This window comes from Necator americanus, chromosome X (assembly GCF_031761385.1).
Source record: "Necator americanus strain Aroian chromosome X, whole genome shotgun sequence".
Classification (NCBI taxonomy): Eukaryota; Metazoa; Nematoda; class Chromadorea; order Rhabditida; family Ancylostomatidae; genus Necator; species Necator americanus.
This window is the reverse complement of record NC_087376.1, coordinates 11,850,254-11,877,767: the sequence shown is the minus strand read 5'-3', so window position 1 is coordinate 11,877,767 and position 27,514 is coordinate 11,850,254. Positions and strand designations below refer to the sequence as shown.

At 45.9% G+C, this 27,514-nt stretch overlaps 14 protein-coding genes across 17 annotated transcripts; 8 read left to right on the top strand and 6 right to left on the bottom strand.

The window, feature by feature from the left end:
- Positions 1–1,991: 1,991 nt before the first annotated feature.
- On the bottom strand, positions 1,992–2,369 carry RB195_022510 (uncharacterized protein; the record flags this gene model as incomplete). The annotated part of the gene is made up of 1 exon (XM_064209652.1): positions 1,992–2,369. One exon carries the CDS (start codon positions 2,367–2,369, stop codon positions 1,992–1,994), a length of 378 nt encoding a protein of 125 aa, XP_064065533.1.
- A 26-nt stretch (positions 2,370–2,395) lies between these two features.
- Positions 2,396–2,812, bottom strand: RB195_022509 (uncharacterized protein; the record flags this gene model as incomplete). The annotated part of the gene is made up of 1 exon (XM_064209651.1): positions 2,396–2,812. The coding sequence occupies one exon, from the start codon at positions 2,810–2,812 to the stop codon at positions 2,396–2,398; it is 417 nt and encodes a 138-aa protein (XP_064065532.1).
- Positions 2,813–2,821: 9 nt separating this feature from the next.
- RB195_022508 (uncharacterized protein) lies at positions 2,822–3,103 on the bottom strand (the record flags this gene model as incomplete). Its single annotated transcript, XM_064209650.1, has 1 exon — positions 2,822–3,103. One exon carries the CDS (start codon positions 3,101–3,103, stop codon positions 2,822–2,824), a length of 282 nt encoding a protein of 93 aa, XP_064065531.1.
- A 1,756-nt stretch (positions 3,104–4,859) lies between these two features.
- Positions 4,860–5,144, bottom strand: RB195_022507 (uncharacterized protein; the record flags this gene model as incomplete). Its single annotated transcript, XM_064209649.1, has 1 exon — positions 4,860–5,144. One exon carries the CDS (start codon positions 5,142–5,144, stop codon positions 4,860–4,862), a length of 285 nt encoding a protein of 94 aa, XP_064065530.1.
- Positions 5,145–5,708: 564 nt separating this feature from the next.
- RB195_022506 (uncharacterized protein) lies at positions 5,709–8,267 on the top strand (the record flags this gene model as incomplete). Of its 2 annotated transcripts, XM_064209648.1 has the most annotated exons (2): positions 5,709–5,879; positions 5,961–8,267. In XM_064209648.1, 2 exons carry the CDS (start codon positions 5,709–5,711, stop codon positions 8,265–8,267), a joined length of 2,478 nt encoding a protein of 825 aa, XP_064065528.1. The 2 variants fall into 2 exon arrangements, with proteins under 2 accessions (XP_064065528.1, XP_064065529.1); XM_064209647.1 differs by lacking the exon at positions 5,709–5,879 and having other exon boundaries at positions 6,033–8,267.
- A 79-nt stretch (positions 8,268–8,346) lies between these two features.
- RB195_022505 (uncharacterized protein) lies at positions 8,347–9,003 on the top strand (the record flags this gene model as incomplete). Its single annotated transcript, XM_064209646.1, has 1 exon — positions 8,347–9,003. One exon carries the CDS (start codon positions 8,347–8,349, stop codon positions 9,001–9,003), a length of 657 nt encoding a protein of 218 aa, XP_064065527.1.
- A 1,212-nt stretch (positions 9,004–10,215) lies between these two features.
- RB195_022504 (uncharacterized protein) lies at positions 10,216–10,636 on the bottom strand (the record flags this gene model as incomplete). Its single annotated transcript, XM_064209645.1, has 2 exons — positions 10,216–10,362; positions 10,529–10,636. 2 exons carry the CDS (start codon positions 10,634–10,636, stop codon positions 10,216–10,218), a joined length of 255 nt encoding a protein of 84 aa, XP_064065526.1.
- A 70-nt stretch (positions 10,637–10,706) lies between these two features.
- RB195_022503 (uncharacterized protein) lies at positions 10,707–11,549 on the top strand (the record flags this gene model as incomplete). Of its 2 annotated transcripts, XM_064209643.1 has the most annotated exons (3): positions 10,707–10,737; positions 10,813–10,903; positions 11,114–11,549. In XM_064209643.1, 3 exons carry the CDS (start codon positions 10,707–10,709, stop codon positions 11,547–11,549), a joined length of 558 nt encoding a protein of 185 aa, XP_064065524.1. The 2 variants fall into 2 exon arrangements, with proteins under 2 accessions (XP_064065524.1, XP_064065525.1); XM_064209644.1 differs by lacking the exon at positions 10,707–10,737 and having other exon boundaries at positions 10,860–10,966.
- A 125-nt stretch (positions 11,550–11,674) lies between these two features.
- RB195_022502 (uncharacterized protein) lies at positions 11,675–12,654 on the top strand (the record flags this gene model as incomplete). The annotated part of the gene is made up of 3 exons (XM_064209642.1): positions 11,675–11,766; positions 12,003–12,202; positions 12,473–12,654. 3 exons carry the CDS (start codon positions 11,675–11,677, stop codon positions 12,652–12,654), a joined length of 474 nt encoding a protein of 157 aa, XP_064065523.1.
- Positions 12,655–15,971: 3,317 nt separating this feature from the next.
- Positions 15,972–20,684, bottom strand: RB195_022501 (uncharacterized protein; the record flags this gene model as incomplete). 2 transcript variants are annotated; one of them, XM_064209640.1, is made up of 5 exons in its annotated part: positions 15,972–16,131; positions 17,510–17,654; positions 17,710–17,835; positions 20,428–20,512; positions 20,586–20,684. In XM_064209640.1, 5 exons carry the CDS (start codon positions 20,682–20,684, stop codon positions 15,972–15,974), a joined length of 615 nt encoding a protein of 204 aa, XP_064065521.1. The 2 variants fall into 2 exon arrangements, with proteins under 2 accessions (XP_064065521.1, XP_064065522.1); XM_064209641.1 differs by lacking the exons at positions 20,428–20,512; positions 20,586–20,684 and adding an exon at positions 19,683–19,830 and having other exon boundaries at positions 17,561–17,654.
- Positions 20,685–23,461: 2,777 nt separating this feature from the next.
- Positions 23,462–23,788, top strand: RB195_022500 (uncharacterized protein; the record flags this gene model as incomplete). Its single annotated transcript, XM_064209639.1, has 1 exon — positions 23,462–23,788. One exon carries the CDS (start codon positions 23,462–23,464, stop codon positions 23,786–23,788), a length of 327 nt encoding a protein of 108 aa, XP_064065520.1.
- A 293-nt stretch (positions 23,789–24,081) lies between these two features.
- On the top strand, positions 24,082–24,381 carry RB195_022499 (uncharacterized protein; the record flags this gene model as incomplete). The annotated part of the gene is made up of 1 exon (XM_064209638.1): positions 24,082–24,381. The coding sequence occupies one exon, from the start codon at positions 24,082–24,084 to the stop codon at positions 24,379–24,381; it is 300 nt and encodes a 99-aa protein (XP_064065519.1).
- Positions 24,382–24,563: 182 nt separating this feature from the next.
- RB195_022498 (uncharacterized protein) lies at positions 24,564–25,355 on the top strand (the record flags this gene model as incomplete). The annotated part of the gene is made up of 1 exon (XM_064209637.1): positions 24,564–25,355. The coding sequence occupies one exon, from the start codon at positions 24,564–24,566 to the stop codon at positions 25,353–25,355; it is 792 nt and encodes a 263-aa protein (XP_064065518.1).
- Positions 25,356–25,694: 339 nt separating this feature from the next.
- RB195_022497 (uncharacterized protein) lies at positions 25,695–26,075 on the top strand (the record flags this gene model as incomplete). Its single annotated transcript, XM_064209636.1, has 1 exon — positions 25,695–26,075. One exon carries the CDS (start codon positions 25,695–25,697, stop codon positions 26,073–26,075), a length of 381 nt encoding a protein of 126 aa, XP_064065517.1.
- Between the last annotated feature and the right edge of the window lie 1,439 nt (positions 26,076–27,514).

The window sequence follows — 27,514 nt, the reverse complement described above, 5'->3', positions numbered from 1 at the left end:
TTTCTAGCACTTATATATAACGATATATAATATAATATGATGATATAATAAGTCGCTTACTCGATATACATGTATATACATATACTGATGTGAAGAACTCACAGGCTGCATACCACGAATTTTTCACGTGGTAAAGAACTTGCGAAGATAGCTGAGGAGGGGTTGTAGATAGTAGATTCTAGTTCCGGTCACCCTTCCTAAATCGTCGTAAACAAACGGCGTGGGAACCGCTTCATTTCATACAAGATACATTAGAACGCTCTTCTTTGCACATGTTCCGTTCCCTCGTCACCCTATTCATTGATTTTACTTGAATAGGCTGGTAAGGAGGCATCGCTGACTTTGGACCGATCGCATTTAGATGAGGCGGGTGCATAAAGGTGGCGCGTTGCAACTGAAGTCGCTGTGGAAAACGACGTCTTCCACCCCGTTTTTTTTTTTACGACGATAAGGAAAAGATGAGCGGAAACATTCCTGATTCTGCAACCTACAACCCTATCTCTAGCTTCTCTTGCGGGTACCTGCACCACGACAGATTCGTGGTAGGCTGCCTTAAAGAACGAAATAGGTAATGTGACATAGTACGGTAGTAGCAACTCGGTGGAAATGAAGGTGTAGGAGTATGTTACTAGAAGTCTTGCAGTCATGCAGAGCAAGCCGGATGTTATGACATGACGTAACGTCAGCATGACTATAACACAACGACTAGACTGGCTTACTTCACTCAAGATGTTACGGCTTAATGCGGGTATCCGCATCTTCGTGGGGGTGTGTCGTCTTTCAACATATCCGAGCTCATCCTGTTCGATCTTCAGCTAGAGTTTGCATAGAATCTACACATTCGTTGCTGTCTCACGAGAGACGGAACCTTACATCTCGACTAAACTGCCTGTCATGTGTCCTGAGATCCTTCACCACCTCCATTTAGAACTTTCTATTACGTACAAGGTGCCTTTTCCATCTAGGATCCGGAAGCATCCTCCGAACAACTTGAAAAGATCAAATGGTCTCCTTATGACCAAAGAACGTTTTTCGACGGTTTTTCGTGACTACTTCAGAAGTCCGAACAAGATGTTGATGTTTGCCGCCATCATCTGCCGGTACACAATATCCACTTCTAAGTAAAGTTCTTCGTTACGGCACAAAATCGGCCAAAAGTAGCCAAGTATCGCCTAAACAGCTTTCTCTGCATGCAGTCAAGCTTCTCCATCACTGTCCTACGTCTCCGATCCGCACATCATGACAAGAAGAACTGCGGATAGGTAAACTCGCAACTTGACTTCGCTAGCGATGGGGGTCGACCACAGGCACTTGGTCAATGAGTTGTCAGTGAAAACCGAATTAGTTTTAACGCATCTTTGCGGAAAGTCTCTCTGGTAGCTGCCATCGTTTTTCAGCACGCAGACAAATAACAGAACTCATCCACGAGTTCGGTAGGTTGTACATCTACCGCGATTCCTCTTGAGAGTCTCGAGTAGACCCACATCTGCTTGCATTTATCAGGGCGGAGTCGCAATCCGCAGGCTTAGAGTGAGACACGGTCCCCTGTCTCACTCCAGCTTCCACTTCAAACGTAGTGCATCGGGTTGGTGTTCAAACCGCAGCAGCTGTTCTTCTATTCATGTTGTTTACTGGGCGAACGAGTTTTCCTGGAACTCCATCGGCGCAGAGCGGATTGAGAAGACGGCCTCAGTGAGGAGAGTCGAAAGCGACTTCGAAGTCCAAAAAAGCTAACTTGGAAGCTGCGAATACCTCTGCTACACTTCAATCACTCTCCTCACCTTCAATCACCTATACCACCTGTGCTACCGTTGTTCATAGATTTTCTCGAGGGGCACCAGTAATACTTCCATTTGTTCCGATCGCGCGCAAGCGTTCCCCAGTGGCGTCTCTTCTCGCGAGGAACTCGAACAACGTCGTATTTTTCTTTGAAGGACTTCGTGAAGAGGTCTGACCATCGGGTCGGCGATCTTTCTGCGGTGCGTTTGATGTCATGTGGTATCCAGTCGCTCTTGCTCTTCCTCTTGCTTCAGAAACGACCACGTTTCTGAAGCGTAGGCCAAAGCAGGAAGAACGGTTGTACTGAATAGGCGAGCACCGAGCCAGATGTTCTTGGTTCTCTTCACTATATCCTCGATGCTCTTGAATGCTTCCCAAGCCGCTCGTTTCCTTTTGACCAGCTCGGAGGTCAGGTCGTTCATCATGTTCATTTCCTGACCTAGATATACATAGCTGGAGCAATCGGATATGTTCATACCGTTGAGCGTGAATGGGGCATCAGAAACCCATGCGCTCCCCATAAACATCGTCTTGTCTCGGTTCAGCTGAAGACCGATCTTTTTACACGTTTCATCAAATTCGGCCAGCATCCGCTCCGCCTGATTGATGCTTGATGTTATAAGAACGATGTCATCAGCGAAACGAAGATGGTGTGAATAAATAAATCAACTTTCACTCCCACGTCATCCCATTCCAATCCTCGCATCGCGTTCTCGAGAGCGGCACTGAGTATTTGGGGTGAAATTGTGTCATCCTGACGAACCCCTCTTTTCACGTCGATTATGATATTATTGTAGAATGAGGAAATTTTGGTCGTAAAATTGCTACACAACTCATGAAGTATCTCTATGTATGGAGTAGGGATGCCTTGGTTGTCCAAAGCCTCCATGACCGCTTTGGTCTCAACCGTAACGAACACTTTCTTTAAATCGATGAAAATGAGACACAGCGGCATCTCGTACTCTCGCGATACTTGTATGAGTTTTGAAACGGTGTGTATGTCGTCCCTTTTCGAAGCCCTGCTTGCTCGCATGGCTGTCCTTCATCCAAGACTTTTGCTATCTCGTTTAGGACTACTCTTGTGAAGAATTTGTAGATGACAGACAGTAAGCAGGTTGGCATGGTAGTTGCCAATGTCTTGTGGGTCTCCCTTCTTATACAACAGCACAATCTTGCTGGTTTTGCATTGCTTAGAAACCTTGCATTCTGACAGATAAAGAGTGAGGAGTCTCGTCAAGGTGTTGATGAGGACTGGCGGTAGGTACTTCAGATGTTCAGACTCAATTCTGTCAAGATCGGGTGAAGTATAATTCTTCACCGACATGATGGCGTGTCAGACTTCGGAAGGGGGAACTTTTGGAATGACATGTCCATCATCTCTCAGATGGTGAAGAGGCAAGTGAACGTGGCTGTCGAAGAGATCTGAGTAGAACTCGTGAACGACTTCCTCGATCCTTCTCGATGCTGTAGTTGCTCCATCTGGGGACTAGAGAGAGTCATCGTTGTTTTACGATTGGCGATGTTCCGTCGGGCGTAGCGGATGCTTTTCCCCGCCTCTGCAGCTTCAGCCAGCACTTCTGCTCTTCTCTCTTTGAGGTCTTTCTTTATCGCCTCTGCAAAGCCTTGCGAGCTCGGATGTGAGTTCTTGGTTGCCTGCAGCTCGTGTAGCTCTACACTGACGTGACGTTAGCTCTAGAGTTTTCGGAGACAGGCGTCTCTTGGTGGTTTTTGAAAGTCTTCGTTTTCCTCGTACAGTCGTGAAGATGTTCTACAAACCGTTTATATTTGTCGATGTTGTCCATGACTGTATCCTCCCAAAAACCGACAAGCGAAGAGCTCCCATTCGATAACTGTTCTGGGAGTTCGCTTTGTGAGCTTCGCGGCTTTTCCTCCTCACCGTGTGAAAGAAAATCTCCCTCAAAGAAGGCGACGGTCCGTTCCCGTATGAAACTTTGGTACAACAGCGACATCCGTCAGGCAAAACCTTTTACTGACGATGATGTGGTCAGTTTCTTTATGGTACTCTCCACCAGGTGGCTCCCACGTCCAGCGTAGGGAGCGTGGCTTCTAGAATTGCGAGTTCCCAACGTAAAGTTCCCCCGGTTTGGCGTTGAAATCACCTTGTAGAAAGTGTGGCCTTCTCAGTAGAATTTCTCCAGGCCCATTTAGAAAGCTTCAACTTCTTCTTTATAGCTTGATGTTGGAGCGTAAACGACGAAGATAGTCAAAACTGGGGTTCAACCACATTTTCTCATCCGTAAAGGTCCGGTTCGGGTTGTAAGTTGTTTGAAAGAGTCGATTTTTAATGCCATACTCGTGTTGACGAGGACACCAACTCCATGGACTCCTCTACTGTGGCATGTTCCTAAGAATAGCTCTTTCCAGTGTCATACACGGCGTTCAGTGGGTGTCGCCTCGTCTCGGTCAGTCCGATGACGTCCGATGACGTACTTAAACTTTCTGACTTGCATCATAAAATCTTCAGTGACCGCATCCGATGCAAGCATTCGAGCGTTATAAGTGCAATCCTCATTCTGGTCCTCTTCCATTTCAGTAGCCTACATGGCTACTGCAACCACGTTCGCGCTATTGCATCAGGATTCCTCCAGAGTCAGGGGACTCTTTTTATTACTGTGAAATGCGTAAAATTTTGAAACCCAGGTTGCAAGCCTCTAGTCCCACAGGTTCGTGGGAGAACGTTGCATTTTGCCAGAGTGGACAAATAGAGCTTATTTGTTAGAGGCTCAAATCTCCCTTGCATCTCTCAGTCACTTGGTCTTAGTCACTGCAGGCTTTTGGCCGGAATGACATGCGCGATACGGTAGTATTATGAACCGATCCTAGCACAACAGAAACAGGGAGTCCATTCCCTGAATCCACCTGCGTCTCAGGGCAGAAACAAGGTCGCTTTTGGTCCACGATTATCTCCCTATCCGCCACTTGGGGACGCGCCACATGAACTTACGATTAACCAGCTGTGTTCGCTCTAATGAGGGAGATCCTTGGACTTCTGTACTTCAATTTCTCTCCCCAAATAAACACCTGGTGTCGATTGATCTGTGCGGAAGAGGGCTTTCTCGTCACGGGTGGTTTCTTCGCGATGTCGGACTAGTCGATCCAGGATGAACCGCTCCAAATTTTGTACATTGTACACAGCAGTGACACTCCTCGGTAATTGCTGAGTTCCAGACGGAGAGCTTCTTGTTGAGAGGAGTTATAATAGTGTGATTCCACAAATTAGGTGTTCTGTCGTCAATCCATATTGAACTTATGATCTTCGTCATCTCACCAATCCCAGAAGGAAGAAGAGATTTCAGCATTCCAGCGCTAACTCCACCATCTTCGCCAGATTTTCCACTCTTCATTTTTCGAATACATCTAGACTATAGACTATAGCGCCCTATAACAAGAATTTCTTACCCGTCCGTGGTGATTTCAAACCCTATTAAGAAGAATGTCCAACCTTTTGTAATGTCCAGAGAACCATCATAAATCGCGGTGGTGACTTCGGTGAAATTAATGCGTTTAAATGAAGCTGCCATTTCTAATCGTCGCATTGCGTATTTCTTTCACTTGCCTTCTCTACTATACAGTAGCACTTCATTCTACGTATGGTCCAAGTTTCATCGAGCCATGTTACTTGGTAGCAATGCACAGTGCGAAAGTTACTTTGTTTTTGAATATATTTTTTTTTCTTTCGTTTCCTATTGGCCAATTTTAGCCTGCTTCAGTCTGGTGTAAACATTTATGTGTGTAAACATATTAGTTGAAGTAAAAAGTTGCGGGTTCTCGCTAGTGTTCTTGAGCCATATCTGGCGGGATAGACACCACATTGAGTCATACTGTACGGCGATTTCAAGGTGACATTAGAGAAAAAAAACTGAGAAAGACCGTACCCCAATCTTGATGAGCCGGCCCAAACAATCAGCATGTTCGGATTAACGGCCAAGAAAGTTCTGCTGTGTTTGATAGGATTGGGAGGATGTCATCCACTGCTTCAAATCCTACCTCACGCCTCAAAGCGGCGCAGCGGTGGCCTTGGCCGTCGTGCAGCTATGGTGGCGAGACTTCGTCTCGGCAAGTTCAACCATGCCACAAAGGTGTCCGGCTAGTAGCCCGGTCCTTGGGCCAAGGCTACAGGCTAGCTAAGTGAGGAGGTAGTACGACGATTCCGGTGCCAGGCTGCTAGCTTGCTAGTGCGACAAGCCGACCGAGGACAACACCCCCGTCGCGTCATACTTCTAATGTCTACTATGTGTTCTTCAGAAGCTAGGGCGTACCCCAGAAGCGACGCGCATTGTCCTCGCCCGGGCAATGTGGCAAATATGCGAGGGCTACCGGCTGGAGGACGAAGCCGGCCAAAGAAGTTAGTCCGCCATCGCCAGCAACATCCAGTGCGCTTGGCAACACTTAACGTTGGGACGCTTACTGGAAGAAGTCGTGAACTGGCAGACAGTCTCAGAAAACGCCGTGTTGACATATGTTGTGTACAGGAGACTCGCTGGAAAGGCTCCAAGGCAAGGGAATTAAGCGATGGCTACAAGCTGATCTACCACGGCACATCAAATCGCAATGGCGTTGGTATCATACTGAACGAGTCGTTTAGAAATAGCGTCACAGCGGTGGATCGACTATCGGATCGCTTGATGGCTGTAAAAGTAGATACAGGAAAAGTGGAATTGCGAGTCGTCTCTGCTTATGCGCCACAGGCGGGCTGTAGTGAAGAAGAGAAGGCATGCTTTTGGGAGGATCTGGAGCAGTACGTCCAATCCCTGGAAAACGAAGAAATACTTTTAATCGGAGGAGACTTCAACGGACATGTCGGTTCTCGGAAAGACGGATTCGAGAGTTGTCATGGTGGATACGGCTATGGAGCTCGTAACGACGACGGGTTGCGAATCCTGGAGTATGCTGTTGCAAGTGACTTGATCATTGCTAACACGCAGTATCGGAAAAGAAAATCGCATTTGATCACGTACACCAGCGGCGGTCGTGAAACACAAGTAGATTTCTGGATGTTACGCCGAGGAGATCAAAGACTTCTGCAGGATTCAAAAGTCATCCCTACAGACCATGTCGCTGCCCAACATCATCTGCTCGTTATGGACTTGAAAACCTCTCGTCTAAGGAAGAGACATGCAAGGACTGAAACACAGCGCATCAAATGGTGGAATCTGAAGGATCGAAAGGAGGTATTTTTCGCGTCCGTGGCTCCATCTACACTTCCCCACCCTACTCGTAGTGTGGAGGAAATGTGGTCATCTACTTCCAGCGTTATACGCTTGACCGCAGAAAACACTCTGGGAAAGACGACTGTAGGTAAGCCAAAGGTACAAAAGGCTACGTGGTTTTGGAACGAGGAAGTTCAGGCGGCAATTCGTGAGAAGAAGTCCAAGTGTAAGCTCTGGTGGAGGACGCGTCAGCCTGAAGATCGGGACGCTTACCTAGCGGCGAAGAGGGAGGCTAAGAAAGCAGTCTCCAAGGCGAAGTCGGACCGCTACAAGGCTGTATACGACATGCTTGATACCAGAGAAGGCGAGCGGGCAGTGTATCGTTTAGTCAGAGCGCGTCATCGCTCAACGTTGGATATGGAGCACACCAAGATCGTTAAGGGAGCTGGTGGAGCCATTCTGCGCCACTCTGGTCAGATCCTGGAGAGGTGGCGAGAGTACTACAATCACTTGTGTAACGAAGAGTTCTGTCATCCTCCCATCCCAACCGTTCCCAACGTCGAGGGTCCTGTTCCACCAATTACTGCCGTCGAAGTCAGTGCTGCTTTCGCAAAAATGAAGTCGAACAAGGCAACCGGTCCTGATGACATACCTGCTGATGTCTGGAAGCTGCTAGGAGATCGGGGGTCCATGTGGCTCGCAACTCTATTTAACAAGATCGTTGCAGAAGGACGGACTCCAGACGTTTGGCAAACTTCCGTGACCGTGCCTGTCTGGAAAGGGAAAGGAGATATTGCTGACTGCACCTTGTACAGACCTATACGACTGCTCTGCCATACGATGAAGGTTTTTGAGCGTGTCCTGGAAGCTCGTCTGAGGGAAATTGTTAGCGTTTCACTCAACCAGTGCGGCTTTGTGAAGGACTGCAGCACTGTAGATGCTATCCATGCTGTCCGAGTCCTCCTGGAGAAACATCGAGAGAAGAACCGCAGTGTGCATCTTGCTTCTCTCGATCTCGAGAAAGCTTTCGACCGTGTCCCACATGAGCTGTTATGGATGTCCATGAGGTCGCATAGAGTACCAGAAGAATATGCGCGGTGGACTAAGCTACTTTATACGAAGCCTACCAGCGTTGTACGATGTGCTGCTGGAACAAGCAGGCCATTCCCTGTACAAGTAGCGGTTCTTCAGGGTTCATCCCTCTCACCTCTGCTGTTCATACTGTGCATGGACACGACAACGAAGGAAATCCAGAAGCAGCATCCGTGGACTCCACTCTGCCGACGATGTCATGCTCGCGGCGGAGTCTCGAGATGATCTTCAGAAAGAAGTACAGTCTTGGAAGGATCAGCTGCAGCAATATGGATTGCGCCTCAACACATCAAAAATTGAGTACATGGAGTGCGGACCAAGGATAGAGGTTGGTTCAATTCGTGTCGATGGCACCGAATTAAACAAGGTGAACTGTTTCAAGTACCTTGGATCCAAAGTGACTTCCACAGGCGACATTGATCAAGAAGGTCGAGCACGTGTTAATGCTACATGGATGAAGTGGAAAATGGCAACAGGGGTACTGTGCGACAAGAAAGTCCCTGTTCGACTGAAGTCGAAGATCTACAGGACAGTTGTGCGTCCTGTTACCCTTTACGGATGCGAGTGGTGGCCGACGACGAAAGCCTTGGAAAGAGTGCTGCACGCTATGGAGATGCGGATGTTAAGGTGGACAATAGGTGTAACGCTAAAAGAGAAAGTATCCCACGACACTGTGCGCTCCATCTTCGGCGTCGTCCCGATAACTGACAAGATGAAGGAGGCCCGACTGAGATGGTTCGGTCACGTCTTGCGGCGAGAGGAAGATTCTGTGGCCCAAACCGCACTGAAGCTCGAAGTTTCAGGAGTGAGGCCGCGTGAGAGGCCAAAGATTCGCTGGTTAGAACGTGTGAAGCTGGATATGATAGATGCACGTTTGTGTACGGCTGATGCAATGGATAGAACCAAATGGAAGACAAGAAGCAGAAAAGTGGACCCTGCAACAACGCGGGACGAACGCTAGGAAGAAGAAGAAGAAGAAGAAGAAGGAAGGATGTCATCCACTATGTCATCGGACCAAGCACTCAATTCGGACCTCTGCTGTCAACAACTGACCAGACTGAAGCAGGCTAAAATTGGCCAAGAGGAAAGGAAAGAAAAAAGTTTTCTGTTTGTGTTTTCTTTTTTCCTTTCTTTTTCTACGCGAAAGATCTCATGGGCTTTCTTTCTAAACGAGTCAGTTCTACATTTGAAGAACATTCAAGCTTCAGCTTCAAACACTCCTTTGACAATATATTGTTATAATAATATATTGTAGACATAATTTGAAAGCATTAAGTTAAAAGTTAAAGGATAAAGTTTCTGGCGTTAATCAATCCGCTTGGGATGCGCCCCCACGTTCACTTCAATTCAGAATCGTTTGAGGTTTACGAACGTGTATCTGGCCTATACAATGACTTGCGGTGGCTAGCCGATGTGTCAATGTCAGTCAAGTCAGTGTTTTTATCCTCCCAGACAAGTCTGGTAGCAATTTATCGATCCCGGAGGGATGAAAGGCTTGGTGAGCACTAGGGCGGATTCGAACCTCCGATCGATCGTGCAGGAAGCGGAACCTCTAACCGCTACACCACACCCGCCCTTGAAAGCATTACTCAAAGTATTTCCCTTCTGTTTTCCCCCAATGGTTATCAAAAAATGATACTCTAACATAGAATGGCGTGAACGAAATCATCGTACCATTGAAGATAACGTTGCAAGTCAGATCATGTGAGCTCTTGGCTATTAATTAAGCAGCCCTTTGCATGTGTGATTCCGCTTTTTGAAGAAGATATGTTACCAACTTAAGGCAAACGTGTTAGAAAATAGAGACGCGGAAGATTCATGCAGAGCATTGCTGTGAAACGTAACACGGGCAGTAGCCACAGCTATAAAACGGTTGCGACGTCTTATTTACCTCTTGCGAAATTCACACGAAGTTATTGCCCGATACGCGATATTACTATACAACGACACATCACTTCTATGCCTTTGGACTCGTCTCGCCCCTTTTTGCCGTTTTGCAACGCCGGCACACCATTTCGACACCTGGGATCCGTCCCAATCTATTTTGCCACTTTGCAGCGCGAGCCACACACACACCTCACGTCACGCACACAAGTGACAGAATAAGTCCGTTATTATACAGCACTATACACATTATACATTATACATTACATTATATTATGGTACGTATGTTTCAGTAATACCGTCCTCCAGAACAGTTTTCCACCTCATACTCGCGTGGAGGTGACTGTATGCTTCGAACTACTATGAACAGTGGAGGTACGTCATCCGGCGGCGTCTCAATTGAGAATCGTTCGAAGTTTACGAACGTGTAACTGGCCTATAGAATGACTTGTAGGGACTAGTCAGCCCAGAGCGGGTTCGAACCTCCGATCGAGGTGTAACGCAGTCGGTAAGAGGTTCCTCTGACTGAATCTCTTACCGAGTACCGAATGTTAGAGTGATTTGAATGGTGATATACAACTGAACCCTCCACAACGCTTTACCGCCTCAAAGTGGCGTGGAGGTGGCTCTGGGCGTCGAACTGCGATGCACGGTGGAGATTCGTCCTCCGGCAGGGTCTCCCAAGCTGAGAAGTTCGACACATCCGACATTCCAACGTCTCGGAATCGGAAGCCTAGCTAGGAGTAAACCACTGCTAAGATTCACCACCGTCTTGGCAAAATGTCGCAAGGTGGCTCCCTGATCCATATAGGTTGGGCGACGACCTGTGCTGAAAGCTAAGCTCGCCAGGGAAGGTGTTTGAGGTAAAATCTTCTTGCCACTCCAGCATCTACACTGCCTCAGTGCTCTGCACACTTGGCTTTGCCGCCTCATATGTCGGACGGTATGGCGACCGGTGAGAGACGAACAAATCTCAAGTTGCTCAGGCTTGTCTTCGAATGTGATGTCGCTGACTTATATGCCCTTCTCGGATCTGCAGAGTGTATCAATTGATTGCTCTGCAAGAAACCAGGAGCAAAAGCAGCGTTGTACGACAGATGAATGACGGTGCACTCGTCATTCAAGGAGAGAAAGTTCCGTCGCAAAATATAGGCGGTGTTGGTTTTGTTGTGCACCAATCTGTCAAGGAGAGTTCATCTTGTTAATTCTGACGATTCTGGGCCACCTCTTCTGGCATTCTTCGCCTCCGTCCTCTGTTCCAAAAGGCTATCGGCATCAGCAGCATGCTACCCACCAACAGTAGCAGTTGATGAATCCGTATTGGATGCGTTTTATGAGGAACAGGAGGAAGTGATCAGCAACGAGAAATCCTTCTGTAAATTCGTTGTCGGGGATTTCAATGCAAAACTAGGAAAGGCAACTGAAGAGGAACACAGGATCGGAAGACTTGGACCAGGACACCGGAATGAAAACGCCAATCTTTGCGTTGTTGTCCGCCGTTCGCTTCTTTCATTGAAATTCTGTTTTTATGAAGAATGGCCGGTAGACATGGGAGTCACCCAATGGCGTGACTCGTGCAGAGATCGACCACATACTCACCAACCGGAGGCGGTGTCTACTTGACGTCTTGACAGCACCTTCCTTTCGTAGTGCTTGTGTTCACCGTCTCCTTGGTGTGAAAACACGACTTAGTCACACAATGGAAAAGAACATCTGCTATTGGCAAAAAAGGAGGAAAAAAGTTGTGCATGACAACTGAGAACCCCTTGTCTCAAGATGACTGGCACATCGAGGAGGACCCAAACGTGGACTACGATTTGCGGCTGAGGACCGCGAGCCTGTGCTGAACGTGCCTCGAAGCGGCGCATGGCTAACTTGGAACGAATTTCGAAAAACACTAAAGGACTTATTGGAAAGAAGGACTTATGACGCTTGATCCGAATGCATCGCATATTGAGCGGATGGTAGCAAACACGCTGCAGAAGACCGAGAGGACATTCGGAACCATTGTCCCATATTCTTGCTGAGCGTATTGTACAAAGTATTTACCAAAGTCATTTTCACGCCCATATTTAGGGCGCTGGATGAAGCCCAGCCTCAGAAGCAAACTGGATTCCGTCAAGGGTTCATCTACATGGACCACATCCACACCGTGTCAAGGGTCACAGAGGTTTGCCAGGAATACCGTCTGCCCCTTGTTCTAACCTTTGTTGACTATGAGAAAGCCTTTGACAGCGAAGAAACAAATGCAATACTGTCAGAGCTGGTCCATCAAGGTTTGGACGCGTCATATGCGAGGACATTAGGCTATTGCTACCATTGATGGTCCGCTAAGATACAGCTTTTCCATCGCCCCCACACCATGCCTATTGGAAAATGGTACGACAAGGTGGTGGCATATTCCCAAAGCTGTTCACGTCTGCATTACAATGAACAATGAAATCACTATCCTGGGAAGAAAGGGGCATACGTGTTGATGGAAGATTTCTTTTGAACCTTCATTTTGCGGACGACATCGTTCTCTTCTCAAAGTACCAATGATGCAGAGACGATGCTCAACGAACTGAACGAAGCAGCGAAGAGAGTAGGACCGCGAATAAACAGAAAGAAGACACAGTTCATGAAGAACACCTACTGCGAGAACGGAGTAGAACTTGAAGGCTCCCAAATGGTGGAAACTTCGTTATACGTTTACCTTGGACGTTCTGTGAATATGGAAACGACTTGAAGGAAGAAGTGAAGAGAAAGATGAGAGCAGCGTAAGCTAGAGAAGGTAGAGACCAATTGATGGACCAGGATTTCCTTGCCCATCCGTTTGACTCCACAGGTTTTCCAGCGTTGACAGCGGAGACGTGGGCAGACATCGCTGCTACGTCTAGAAAACTGCCCACTACCCAGAGAGCTGTCTTGAGAGATGTCTTCTGAAGTTTAACCGGTGCACACAACACCTAACCGACCTTCGCAGCTCTGACTTAAGAGCAATGTCCCGTCTTTGCTAACCAGCGGAATATTTTTCGAAAGCACAGCATAGTTGGGCCGGTCACACTATAAGAAGAATCGACGATAGATGGACAAAAGAACGCTAGAGTGGATCCCAAGAGATGCTAAACGCCCTCGAGGGAGACCTCCAATGAGATGGGGTGACGTGTTCGCTACACGGATGGACCAGCTGAGAGCTCAGCTGGATACGACTCAAGGGCCTCGTCAGAGTCACTCACAAAATTTGAGAACTTGGATGACCATAGCGAGGGAACGAAACGAGTTAAAGAGATTCTGGGGTCCGTACGTACAGTGAAGATGGGCGATCTGAGTACATCTGTCTAAGTTTCTAAGTAATATGTTAAGGAGAGCGTATAAAGCTTAATGACTATATTTACCTCCAGTTTTACAAAGCAGTGGAAGTGATCAGTCATTCGATCATAAAATAGGTTGGAAACAGTAAAAGTGATTAGTCCTTAGATTAACAGACAGGGTGAAAGGTTTTGTTTGAAGCATTAACAAATCACAAACTCATCGCATTCTCTTTCTCTATTTTCATTGAAGTTTCTCAAAGGTTGAGTACCCTTTTTTTGCTGGATCCAAAATACTAAGGAATTTTGATTTACGGTTTTTTCAAGATATTAACTTTTATGACGAGTTTTTCCTTGATGGCAGCATACAACGAATCTGAATTGGTGTAGACTTCCCATGAAAAGCTTTTACACGGGGTCGTAGATTACGGAAAACCAGGTGGTTACGCTTATCTCTCCGTAGTCCCCTTTACGTCGGCTTGCATTGCAAACACCGCCTTTGTGCACTCGCCTTCAAAGATTAATAAGGTTTCCTCACTGACCTATTCAAGTTAAACTAATGAGTAGACCGCTGAGGGTAACGGAACGTGTACACAGAGGACGCCGTAACGTAACGCCTCTCGTAAGAACTAAAGAGACTCCCGTGCCGTTCTTCACGACGATCACTTAGAGATGAGCCGCACGTGTGGTTGTTCGCAATCTACGATCCCGTATAGAAGCTTCCCATGAGAAATCTACACTACGTCAGATTCATGGTATGTTGCTTCTAAGTTTTACTGATGAGACATATTTAAAGAGAACAATTACGTCATTAAATATAGTTGCATAAAAAGCATTAAATGATGCTCAAGACCTTTTGTTCTTTTCTTTCTTCGGTTGTTTTTTTTTTCTGGACTATTTCTGCGACTGCTCTCCCTTGTATGTTTGTATGGTTTTTTTTTTACAAAGTTTCCAGTGCCCCTGTTTTTTGTGTAGTTGTATTTGTTGTGAAAAAACAGCGTAGGCTAAACGTGTAACAAACTTTTTCTATAATGTTTTTTTCTTCGGGTACACTTTGAGATCCTGAACATCATCAGATGTTTTTTTTTTCAGGAAGTAGCAAGTCCTGGTGGGGAAGGAACCCACGGTGCACGTTATGAGTGTTGGGATCAGAAAGCAATGGAACAACTCCCATTTCGCCGAATCGGCTAAACTCCAGAAAACAGAAAAGTGAAGTGGGACTAGTTCGACGGCTTCAGTTAGGCCTGTTAGCACCAGAAGGCAATGAGGCGAATCCCATGCCATCGAAACGAAATGAAATGAAGTGAGGTGGGTTGCTTGTGTAGAGTTTAATTCAAATGTACTCCTTCGTATGCCCACTCTTTTTTGCAAATCCACCCTGCGCAAAAGATGAGCAATGCGTGTTTTCTAAAAGAATTTTAAGAGGATATCTAGATCGACGTCGAGGGGTACACCGAATGTTGGAGAAGAAGGTAGAAACGCTTCGCCGAATGCCAAAGCAAATGAACTGTTGGAGTGTGGTATCCTACACCACTACACCCATACTTGAACCTGCTCTTGAACACTCACATCAATTTCGAAGTGTGTGACATTATTCACATCGTCATATACCTCTGCAAGAAGTCCACAAAGGTGCAGTTTCAACCAGGAAGGTGCTTGCGAGAAACCGGAGGCAGGACAAAATCAACTACAACGCGATAATAGATAAAGAATAAAGTGTCTGGCGTTAATCAATACACTTAGGATGCACCATCAGAATCAGAAGTTCAATTCAGAATTGTTTGAGGTTTACGAACTGGCCTATACAATGTCTTGTGAAGGCTAGCCGATGTTTCATGTCAGTGTTTTCATCTTCTCCGACAACTTTGGTACCAATTCATGGACCCCGCAGGGATGTAAGGCTTGGTGAACATTGGCGTGGATTCGAACCTGCGATCGATGGTGCAGACAGCAGAACCTCTTACCGACTGCGCTACACCCGCCCTACCCGTTAGACAAGAATACGAACACCGTGTATGCTATGTTTGTTCCTCTAGTCAGTCCACCAAATCTTCCGTTTCCCCATAAGCGACCGAATCCACGTTGACCTGCAACGAGAAGCGCGTCTTCGCGACTTTAGCGTCATCTTTCGAGGTGGGGAGGAACAATAGGATTGAAATAATGACTATATGTTGACGCCACTCTTCAAAAAGAATAAAACTTGGTGGAACATCGAACGAGAGTATGGATAACTGCTGTATGGAATGGAAGCAACGAAAACGCATAAGCTAAAACGTTTAAAAACATGGTCAACTCAACTTTCGTGGTTGCTACACAGGCTGCAAACAGATGACACATTTTTTCCTTCACCAGCTCAATCACTGGCCAGCAGTGGCCGTGGGAAACATACAGCCGGATAGTCGAACTGTCAACTTAGAGATTAGCCGCTCTTCAAACACGAGGTTCTCAATTGAAGCAGGTCAACGGTTTGACGAAACCTGAGAACATCATTTGGGTAGAGAAATTACTGTCATCAAAGGCTGCACATGAGACCACTTATTGTCTTTTCAGTGGACAGTGAAAAGCAACCAGTTTTTCTGAGGGAAGATTAGGCTGCTCTGTAAAGACACCCGGCAAGTTGTGGTCGAAACGAGAACACACGGTCAGGTGGTACAAGCCTGTCTCAAAACTCCATCACTTTTGCGGTGCTTCCGAATATATAAACTGGTAAATAAATACGCGAGTTCAATGTGGTGATACTGCATTCAAGCAGTGGTTACTCAGTGTAGGCGGTTGAAGGATTCGAGTAGACCAAGACAGAGACATTCTTTTTCTCGAAGCTCTTCGCTTTGATTGAGATCTCACTGAGGCAAGTTTTGGTGATAAAATCGTTGATGATTCTCGGTTCCACTTCTTTAACATCTGCATCCTGGCACCTAAAAACGGGGACTCTATAGGGAATAACGAACCCCAAAAATAACAATCACGCTACCCAGGAGAAATAAAGATGTTCTTCATGAAGTAAGGAGTCGAGAATACAAGAAGTGATGCTCTGAACTGCTCCACTGAGCTTCCCAACAAAATGTTCCTTTTAATAGCTAGCTTTCCCCACTAACCCTTTTTCGCAGTTTCTATTTCATGTGAAAGACGGCTGGATCTTCGCGCTTTTTCAGAATCTCGACGTCTCCGAGATTGACTCTAGTAGGAGTCGCCTCCCATCCCAAGTACTTTTTTAGATATTTCCCCTTGACCTAGTGTAGGTTTCTTTAGAGACTCTGATGTCATAATAAGGGCCATTTGGATGAGTTATGACTGTCGCAAGGCATTTAACCAGAGTCAAGCGAGGTGATGGAATAATACTCTCACCCCAAAAAGCGCTCCCCCGACTTCTTCATGTGTTTCGAGGAAGGAAAATCGAAAATTAAAAATTAGCCGAGGAGGCGAGGAAGTAATGGCAAATGAGAAAATCAGTAGGTGACAGAAGCGAAGAAACACAAAGTAGCAGAAGAACCAAATTTGCTGAAATGCCTTCGAAATATTGCTATTGAACTAGTTTTATTTTTATTCTAAAATTTCTGTAGTATTTCTGAATACCGATAAAATAACATAATACGAAAAAAAGGAATCAGGTGCATATGTCGAAGTACAAAGGAATGTCGGAAGAAAGCACGAGAAAATCAACGTATTGTTCCTACAATATGACAGTAGGACGACGCAGGTTCTACACTCCGCTGAATCAAATTTTTGCAAACGAGTTAGAAACTTGGAACCAATTCTAAACGATGATGAATTAAATCTTATATGATGTTCATCAGTTTAAAAATGGGACTAGTAGAATTTAATGACCAAAAAAGCTCAGACTCTGTGTACATGGTTAGGTCTGGAAGATCGCGAATAACTTCGTCACATGAGGACCAAATGAAAAAATGTTAGACGGTTTTTCATGAGAGAAGGATTGCCCTAAAACAGTCATGTTGCTGTTTTTTCTTCCCACTTCTTAGCCTTTTTAGAATTTTGAAGGGACAAAGATGGGAAAAATGACATTTTTCCCATCTCTGTCCATCGAAAAAGTGAGTGATAAAGTGATCAAATAAAGTGATTGGCTAGAGAATGGTTCATTTAGTGGAAAGGCAGCAGTAAAAAAAGACGCCCAAAGCATGGCAAGCACAGCGAGATCTGGCTAGTCCTGTCTTCGGTTAAGGCTGAACTGTGCTAAAATAACGCTAAAAGGTGGCAAAGCCCGCCGCTCGGACCGACCAGATATAGTGGATAATCGCTCAGCTCTGTTGGGGAACAGCCACACTACCCAACTACCTGTATATTCTCACCTCTGAACATGAGATGAAACTCGCATGATTCCGAAACCGAGGTCTTTTGACATCAGGGCAGTAGACCTGAGATGACACCAACTCCTCGCGAATCATACGCTTCTGCGTATTATTCTCAACTGACACATAATCTAAATGGTTCAAAAGTACTCTGACACAGAATTTATACAAATGCAGAAACAGTACCAGCAGAAACTCGTGGAATGACTACTACATCTGTGGAGAACTGCGCAGATGGTTTTGAATGAACGCAGGACACTATCTGATCACTCATGTTGAGCACTGAGACAACGCGAGTAAGAAGAGGAGCTGCTGAAATTAACGTGTACTTGGAAATAGTACATTTTCTTATCAAATCTGAAATAGGCACGATCTTAGGGAAAAAAATCGGCTTCTCTCTGGCATGATGGGCATTTCCATGGAGATGCTGAGGACATAGACAAAACAAATTCTTCTTTTCCAAGCGAACTTAGAGTTGATAAAAAATTACGGACAAAATATATCAAACACACTGCTGAAAGACCACTTTGAGTATTCTAAAAATGTCTAGAGCTTCTAGATGTGCTGGCTCACACTACAGTAGAGTCAAAAAGACATGAAGCACGGTGCAGCTGCGCTCGAAGCGGCGCGGTGGAGATAGCGATTGGAATCGAGATTGGACCATCGCGAACTAGGAGAGAGGAATGGCGTCAGGTTTCTCTAGATTCTAACTGTTACGCTCCGCTGCATCGCTTCGCGGGCAGCTGCTTACGCAACTGCACATGCTTCCTGTTGTTTTGACCCTACTACAGGAAATGAATGGCGTAGAAATCATGAATTCATCACAGGGGCAAAAATTTTGTCTCGGATGCTGCGCCTGCGCAACATTGGAGCGCCAAACATTCTCAGGATTGGAATGTTGGTTGAGTCATGGGCTGTGAATGATTTGTAAACGTTGTGAGCACCATCTTTCCATAATTATTTGCTCGGAGGGGCGGTGTAGCGCAGCCGGTAAGAGTTTCCCTGTCGATATTGAATCGATCGGAGGTGCGAATCCGCCCTAGTGCAATCCAAGCCTTTGATCCCTCCGGAGTTGATAAATTGTTACCAAACCTGTCGGAGATGGTAAAAACACTGACTTGGCACATCGGCTAGCTCCCGCAACTCATTGTAAGGCTGCACGCACGTTCATAAACTTCAAACGAAGTTTGAGTTGAAGTCGAACGAGTGAGTGGGTGCGTCCCCATAGGGATTGATCAACGCTGTGCAGTTTATCCCCTTTATCCTTTATTTCTTGGGATATTTCAGTACTAGTGTAGTTGGGGTTGCAAAAGGCCGGAGGACGAATTTCAAGTCAAGCTCAAGTTTTGAGCCTAAATATAATATTTAGCCAAGGTCTTGGTTAAGCTTACTAAGGTTCGAGGCAAAGCAACCAAGTCAGGCAAAAATTACTAAGTCCAAAGAGAAACTACTAAGCTCGAGATCCTAAGACTTGGTCACAGTTCTTGGAAACCGGGACATTTGTGGTCAAAGCTACTAAGGTTGGAGCTGATAAAATCTAGGACACTTAGGCTAAGGCTCCTCATTCCTTCTCAAAAGTTATATTAACGATACGATTTCTACTATCTTGAAATATGTAATTCTATATGTGTATAAAGGGGTGGGTGTGGCGCAGTCGGTTAGAGGTATGTTGTAGCCACACGATCGAGGTTTGAAACCGCCCTGGTACAAACCAAGCCCTTCATCCCTCCGAGGTCGATAAACTGGTATCAAACTTGTCTGGGAGTATAAAAACACTGAATTGATCATCGGCTGGCCTCTGCAAGTCATTTTATAGGAGACACCCGTTCCAAAGCCTCAACGATTACGAATTGCAGTAAAATGCGTTGGCGCATCTCAAGTGGATTGATACGCCAGTGACTTGTATCCTTTTTATATGTGCATGAAACTGCCTCTCATTCATTTATATTATTTGTTTCATAGAGGATTTCACGCTCATTCTAGGTATTTCACTTATTTGCGTTGAGCTTCGGCGGTGTGCTGGGCAACAACATCTTTTTGCAATATCCGGTAACTTCCACCGTACAATAGCGCAAGTTATATAACTCGTACATGAGTAGAGCGTATTCTCAAATTCCTTATTGCATTTAGTATAGGCGGAGCCGCCGCGCGCACGTAACCGTCAGACGCATGTACGCGCCTCCAACAACTCCGTCTCGTTACGGTAAACTGCCAGTCGGTGATGTACTTGGGTCGCTCGATGTCGATAAGCAGTTCACGCAAGACACCGAATCTCGCAGGATGTGAAACCGTGTCGAATGAATGCATTCTGTGCGAGCTCTCGCTGTAGACTGACGAGAGAAGACAGAGCGGTGTTCAAGGGCGACAAGCCTCGATACGGGTGCGGGAAACTGCGTTAGGCGATAATACCAGTCTGATCATTAAGTCAAGTAAGTAAGCCGATTTTCATTGAGAGTGAAGGAGTAAATCACGTGAACTACGTTTCTTCGTTCTTTCGTCTGTTTCATCGATGATCGAACAAAACTTTTTATTCATTTTATTTTTACTCCGGCTAACACCAATCCTCCAGACGTCTTGTTGTGCTGGCTTCGCTCGCCTTCAGCGGTCAATAAAAATTTGAAGTGGGGTCACTTTCGTGAGTTTCTGCCACCGAACTAAACATGTTTTTGTTGTTAACAGCTCTTTTCATAAATATAAACACTGTTAAATGATTTTGCAGACTTCTGCACAGAGCTTCAGTACTACGTTTCAAGAATATTTAAAATTCCTCTTACATCTACATTTCTCAAATACCGCTACAATATCGAAGCTCTTTTCGTCTTCTTCCCCAACAATCATGCTATATAATAACTCGCTTAGGATGTCACGTGTGTGTACGTCTGTGTGTGTGTGAAACGAAATTACAGAATGGGGTGCGACAGAATCCATGGCGTCGAAATGGTGCGCCGGCATCGTGAAGTGATAAAATCGGGTAACACGGGTCCCAGCTCTGAATATCTTCTTCGATTGCATTCCTAAATCAACCTGCGTGAAAGAAGGATTTGGAATTTTTTTTTGCAAACCTCGAGAACTTCCATAGTGAAGACCATGTTGAGGTCAACGTTGGTGACTCCAGCAGTAAAAAATTGGATTCGGAAGAACGTGTCAACACCACTTTCCATGATGAAGTGAGGGGAAAGACATACCTAGTTTACCACGACTACTATGACTATACACGAAAACTCGCTATTCCAGAAAGTCTCCTCCCTGCGGTAAGGTATGGTAAAGGCACACCGGTGCGAGGTGCCATCGTGCTACATAATAACGCGATTAAGTTGTGTGTGTTTCCTGTGTCACGAAAACATTCTATAAAGATGAAAGAAGTTGCATCGTGGTAACAGAACCAGCCTTTCAATCGAGCATCCAACCGCTGAGCCACCATCAAAAGTTGCATGTTCATCTATAGAGTTCGTGAACGAGCAGGTAATTTTTCGTCATGCGTTAACGAGAGCATATAAATCGCTATGACTAAATTTACCTCCGCTATGTCTAATTCCAGAAAGCCTCCTCCCTGCGGTAAAGTTACACCACACTGGTGCGAGGTGCCATCGTGCTACATAATAACGTTAACGAGAGCATGTAAATTTTGCGAAATTACGAAGTAATACAAGTGACTAGTCCTTCGATTTAACAATAGGCTGAAAGCAGTACAAGTAATGAGACTTCTGATTGAACAGACAGGGTGAGTTTCTATTTAGGGCATTCACAAGTTTTTCGAAGGTAGAGCACCCTTTTCTTGCAGAATCCAAAATACTAAGAAACTGTGATTTACGACTTTTCTGGACATTACCCTTTATGGCGACATTTTTCTTAAGTTTTAGTGATGAGACATGTTTAAAAAGAACAGTTACGTCACCAAATTCCGTTGCAGAGAAAACATGTGATGAAGTTCAAGATCTCAACTTAAACAACTAAAAGAATCAAATGTGAAAGTTTTTTGTGCGTTTAATCATAGCATCAGACTACATCCTTATTTCACTACTTTTTTCTTCAATGTTTTTGTCTTTTTGAGCATTTCTACACATTCAACGCTAATGTTCTTTTATTCCTTTGGCAACGTTATCTATTATTATCCACGTAGATTATTTTTACTACTTCGTTCCGTGTGCGTTTGTATTTTCTTGTTAAGAATTTCAAACTTTCCAGTGCTGTTTTTTCGTATTGTTGTGGAACAAAATGGCGTAGATTAAAGGCGCAACAAACCTTTGTCCCCAATGCTTTTTTCGCCATGTTTAAGTTGAAATTGTGGAAATCTTTACATGCTTCTTTCATGATGTAGCGATGCAGTTTGAGATTGAGTTCCACTGCGTAAGTTATGCTGGATGGTGCTAGTCTCACATGTCAGAAAGTGGAGTAATGGTGTAGGACGGGTCTCATGATATCGGACGAGCGTTTGAGGGTCAGAACACTGTGAGGTGGGTACCAAGATGTCAGACGGTACGCAAGCGTCAGAAAGCAGAAAGATGGGATGGGACGGGTCCAACATCGCCAAATTGTGGGCTCACGTCAGGAATTAGTAAGATGATGGTACAGAAAACAGTTGAGTGTATGACCGCAAGAAAACAGAAAGATAAGGTGGGTCGAGTACAAAAGCGCCAGTCAGGGATGTTGGCGCCAAAGACAGTGGAGGGAGCCTCACGCGTTAGGTAGATGCAATGGAAGGAAAAAAAAGAGAAAGATGGGGCGGGCGGGTCCCACGGCGTCAGATTGTGCTCCCACACCAGAAAGCAGAATGATGAGGTGATACAAGCCCGTCGGCAATGTGTGCGTATGAACAGGGTCTTGTCGGATTTTCGAGCATATAGATTTCGAAATTTAAGACACCTTATTTTATTCTAGCTGGCAAAAGTGTCCGGGTCTGGCTTTTGATCGCTAGATTAAGAGAGAACTTCGTATCCCTATTTCAAATTTCGTAAAGCAGCATACTCCGAACATTATCCTTTTGCTCGGTCGTTCAACGACGCTGATAGCAGTTTTCTTCTATCTGCAAAGAACTTAAGTTTCTGTTGCAGAGGTTAAAGTAGAAGATGCTCTGTTGTTAAAGAGGCCAGCACGGAGCCGTTCGTACTCAGTATTTTTGACTGCATCGTGGATCCTTTTAGACGCTCTCAAAGCTCTCTTTTCTGGATCACCTCTGGGGTCGGATCACTCACCATGTTCAATTCACGACCCACATACATAGCTGGCACTGATCTCCACGGATCTCCCTCACTATAGGGATCACAGTCGGTTAGTCGCGAGGCTACGTGGCGCGTCCCTGGGTGGCGAATAGGGGGCTAATCGCGGACCAAAAGCGACCTTCTGCTTGTCCAGAGACGCAGGTGGATTCAGGGGATGGACTCCCTGTTTCTGCTGAGCCAGGACTGACTCATGACATCCTTGTATCCCGCACCTCGGTCTGGGCAAAAGCCTGCAATCAAGTGACTGGGAGGTGCAAGGGAGGCGGTTTGGAGTCGCCTCCAACAAATAAGCTCCACATGTCCACTCCGGGAGAACGGAAGTTATCCCAAAAACTCATGGGACTAGAGGCTTGCAATCTGCCCATGGGTTTTAAATTTTATGCAAAAACAGTAATGGAAAAGAGTCTCCTGATTCCGGAGGAAAGCCTGGTACGGTAGCGCCAGGTAGGACGCGGTTGCAGGAGCCATGTAGGCTACTGAAATGGAAAAGGACCAGAATGAAGATATGCACTTATAACGCCCGAATGCTTGCATCGGATGCGGTCACTGAAGATTTTATGATGTAAGCCAGGAAGTTTAAGTACGTCATCGGACGTCATTGGACTGACCGAGACGAGACGACACCCACTGAACGCCGTGTATGACACTGGAAAGAGCTATTCTCAGGAACATGCCACAGTAGAGGAGTCCGTGGAGTTGGTGTCCTCGTCAACACGAGTATGGCATTAAACATCGACTCTTTCGAACAACTTACGACCCGAATCGGACGTCTGCGGATGAGAAGATGTGGTCCAACACCAGCTTTGACTATCTTCGTCGCTTACACTCCAACACCAAGCTACGAAGAAGAAGAAAAAGTTGAAGCCTTCTATATGGAGCTGGAGAAGTTCTACGGAGAAGATCATGCCTTCTACAAGGTCATAATTGGCGATTTCAACGCCAAAGTTGGCCCAAGAAGAACGCCGGAGGAACTTCACATCGGGACCCACGGCCTACAATGGAATGACCAGGGGGAGAAGCTCTCTGAGTTCATCATGACTACTTAGACCATCCATGGGAACTCGCAATTCCAGAAGCCCTCCTCTCTACGCTGGACGTGGGAGTCAGCCGGTGGAGGGTAATGAAATAGACCACATCATCGTCAATAAAAGGTTCTGCCTGACGGACGTCGTTGTTGTGCCAAAGTTCTATACGGGATCGGACCATCGCCTTCTCCGAGGAAGATTTTCCTTCACAAGCAGAGAGCAGGGAAAGCCGCCAAGTTCAGAGAGAGAAATCCCAGAACTACATTAACTGGGATCTCTTCTCTTCGCTAGCCGGCTTTTGGGAAGATTCCACAATGGACAACATCGGCGAGGAATATGACCGGCTCGTTGAACATCTTCACGACTGCGCGAAGAAGGCTGAGAGTTTTAAAACCACCAAGAGACGTCTGTCTCTTGAAACTCTTGAGCTGATACGCCAGCGTGGAGCAGCACGAGCCGCAAGGAACCAAGAACTCACATCCGAGCTCGCAAGGCTTTGCAGAGAGGCGATAAAAGAAGACCTTAAAGAGGAAGAGCAGAAATGCTGGTTGAAGCTGCAGAGGCGGGTAAAAGCATCCGCTATACCCGTCGAGACTTCGCCAGTTGCAAGATGAGGATGACTGCTCTCCGGAACCCAAAGGGAACAGCCATTTCATCGAGAAGGGGGATGGAGAAAATCATCTACGACTTCTACTCTGATCTCTTCGACAGCCATGTCCACTTGCCTCCTCACCATCTGAGGACTGATGGACATGTCACTCTAAAGGTTCCCTCTTCCAAAATATGACAAGCTATCATGTCGGTAAGAATTCGTACGGCACCCGGTCCCGACAGAATAAGACCAGAACACCTGAAGAACCTTCCGCCAGTACTCATCAACACCCTGGCGAGGCTCTTTACACGTTATCTGTCGGAATGCAAGGTTCCTAAACAGTGGAAGACCAGCAAGACCGTGCTGTTGTATAAAAAGGGAGATCCACATGACATCGGCAACTATCGCTCAATCTGCCTACTGTCCGTCATCTACAAGCTCTTTACAAGAGTAATCCTTAATAGGATTGAAAAAGTCTTGGATGAAGGACAGCCATGTGAGCAAGCAGGGTTTCGAAAAGGATTCAGCACGATTGACCACATTCACACTGTTTCGAAACTCATCGAGGTATCACGAGAGTACAAGATGCCGCTCTGTCTCACCTTCATCGACTTAAAGAAGGCTTTCGACTCGGTTGAGACAGAAGCGGTCGTGGAAGCCTTGGACAACCAAGGCGTCCCTACTCAGCATATAAAGGTACTTCGAGAGTTGTACAGTAACTTCACGACCGGAATTTCGCCATTCTACAAGAACATCATCATTGACGTGAAGAGGGGAGTCCGACAGGGTGATACAATTTCACCCAAAATATTCACAGCCACCCTCGAGAACGCAATGCGAAAATTGGAATGGGACGACATGGTAGTGAAGGTTGATGGTCGGCAGCTACACCATTTGCGCTTTGCTGATGACATCGTACTGGTAACACCTAGCATCAGCCAAGCGGAACGAATGCTGACCAAATTCGACGAAACATGTGGATGCATCGGTCTTTAGCTGAATCTACAAAAGACGATGTCCATGCGGAACGGATGGGTCTCGGATGCCCCATTCACGCTCAACGGAACGAACATATCCGAATGCACCAGCTATGTTTATCTGGGTCGGGAATTGAACATGATGAACGACCTGACCCCGAGCTTAGCAGGAGAAGACGAGCGGCTTGGGGAGCATACAAGAGCGTTGAGGATGTAGTGAAGAAGACCAGGAACATCCGGTTCCGTGCTCACCTCTTCAACGTAACCTCGTGCTTTGACGTATGCTTCGGAAACCTGAGCATTTCGCAAGCAGGAAGAAAACGCGGTGAGCGTCATTGAACGCGCAATTGAGAGAGTGATGCTAGGAGTATCCCGTTTCACGCAAGTGAGGGACGGGATTCGAAGTTCCCTCCTACGTCAGCGATCGAAGATTAGAGACGCCGCCGCGTTTGCCAAGGAAAGTAAAATAAGGTGGGCCGGACACGTGATGCGCTTTGATGACAACCGTTGGACCAGAGCCGTGAGCGACTCGGTTTCCCGCGATATTAAGCGCACTACAGGAAGATCGCCGACCCGATGGTCAGATTTCTTCACGAAGTCATTCAAGGAAAATTTTGATGCTCTTCGTGTCCCACGCAAAAGGAGGAACCACTGGGCTACTCTGGCACGCGATCGGGACAAATGGAAGAATTACTGGCGCCCGCTCGAGCAGTTCGAAGATCAACGGGAGTCAAGGTGATAAAGGTGATACACAGCTGGAGCATTCCCGATCAAGGGATCTGTACTTCATCAACATTGTTCCTTGCAAACACAGCTGAAGAGCGATTTTTCTAATCGTTTCTTCAACTTCGGTCAGCATTCCTTTGGCTTGGCTGGGGCTAAATGTTACGAAAACAATGTTAATGAGGTGAAGTTGGTGTAGCTATCAACCATCAACTTCTATTCCCATATCATTCCATCCCAACCTTTGCACTGCGTTGTCGAGAGTGGTACTAAATATTTGGTCAGTTAAGGTGATGTTACAGCATTCTCTTTTCACTTAATGGAATTTCTGTCGTGAAGTTACTGTATAACTCTTTAGGTAACTTTATATACTGAGAGGCGACGTCTTGATTATCCACGGCTCCCATTACCGATTTCGTCTCAAGTGAATCAAAAATCTTCGTTAAGTCTAAATGAAAGTAAACAATGGACCCTTGCTACAACACCGCTACTAACTTGTGTCCCAAAATCCGTCGCCGACGGATTAATCCGTCGCAAACCGTCGGAATTCTTAGAAGTGGGCAAAATTAAATTTTGAAAGTACCATTCGAAAGTAAATGAATTGCTGATTTCAAATACACTTCGAGAATTTACTTTTGACAGATGTATGGCCTGAAAACGGGCAAAGTTTCCTCAAGTCCCGTTAATTACTTTCACACCTCCGCAATCCTTCCATTGGCATATCCCGCGGATACATCTCCATGGAAGGAAGGGGTGTTCATAGGATTTCCGCTTATTTCTCGAAATTGGACAAAATGTTCATTACATTACTGTCTCTCTGTGTCGAAAAATCGCCAGAGGGGTCACCTATCGAAGGTGTGAGATGCCTGGCAGACCGTGCCTGGGCCGCGATAACCATTCCAGCTATAGAATATCGCCTGCCCTATAAGAGGGCGGAGTCAGTGTTGAAATTTTGAAGTTTGTAAATAAAAGTGAATTCAATATCATTCGAAAGAGCGTCTTTTTGTGAGAAGAACTGGGTATTTGAGGTACTGAAAAAATTCATAGAGGCTGCAAAAATTTCTGTTTTGTGAAAGCAGACGAAATTTTCTCTAATTTGGTCACTCGAAAACCATGATCAGCTGTCATCCAATGTTAGCGCCTAATTCACTTCCCGTAAAGGAAGGAGAGTTCTAAGCAAGTACTGAATCGCGAGACTTAACCGGTCACTCTAAGCCGTTGACAGCTGTTCACAAATTGGACCAAATAACGAAATAGAGTAATGTTGTAAGTTTGACACTGGGAAAACTAGACATTTTCAAAGCTAGAAGCTTACAATATGAACTATTGTCAAGTACAAGTTGTTTGCTGATAAATTTCCGAGGAGAATTTTCACAGCTTGAAAAGCATGGCGTTTTATTAATCTTCGATGGAGCACTTTCGTGAATTTCTGAAGAGAATGGAAATTTCGGACCA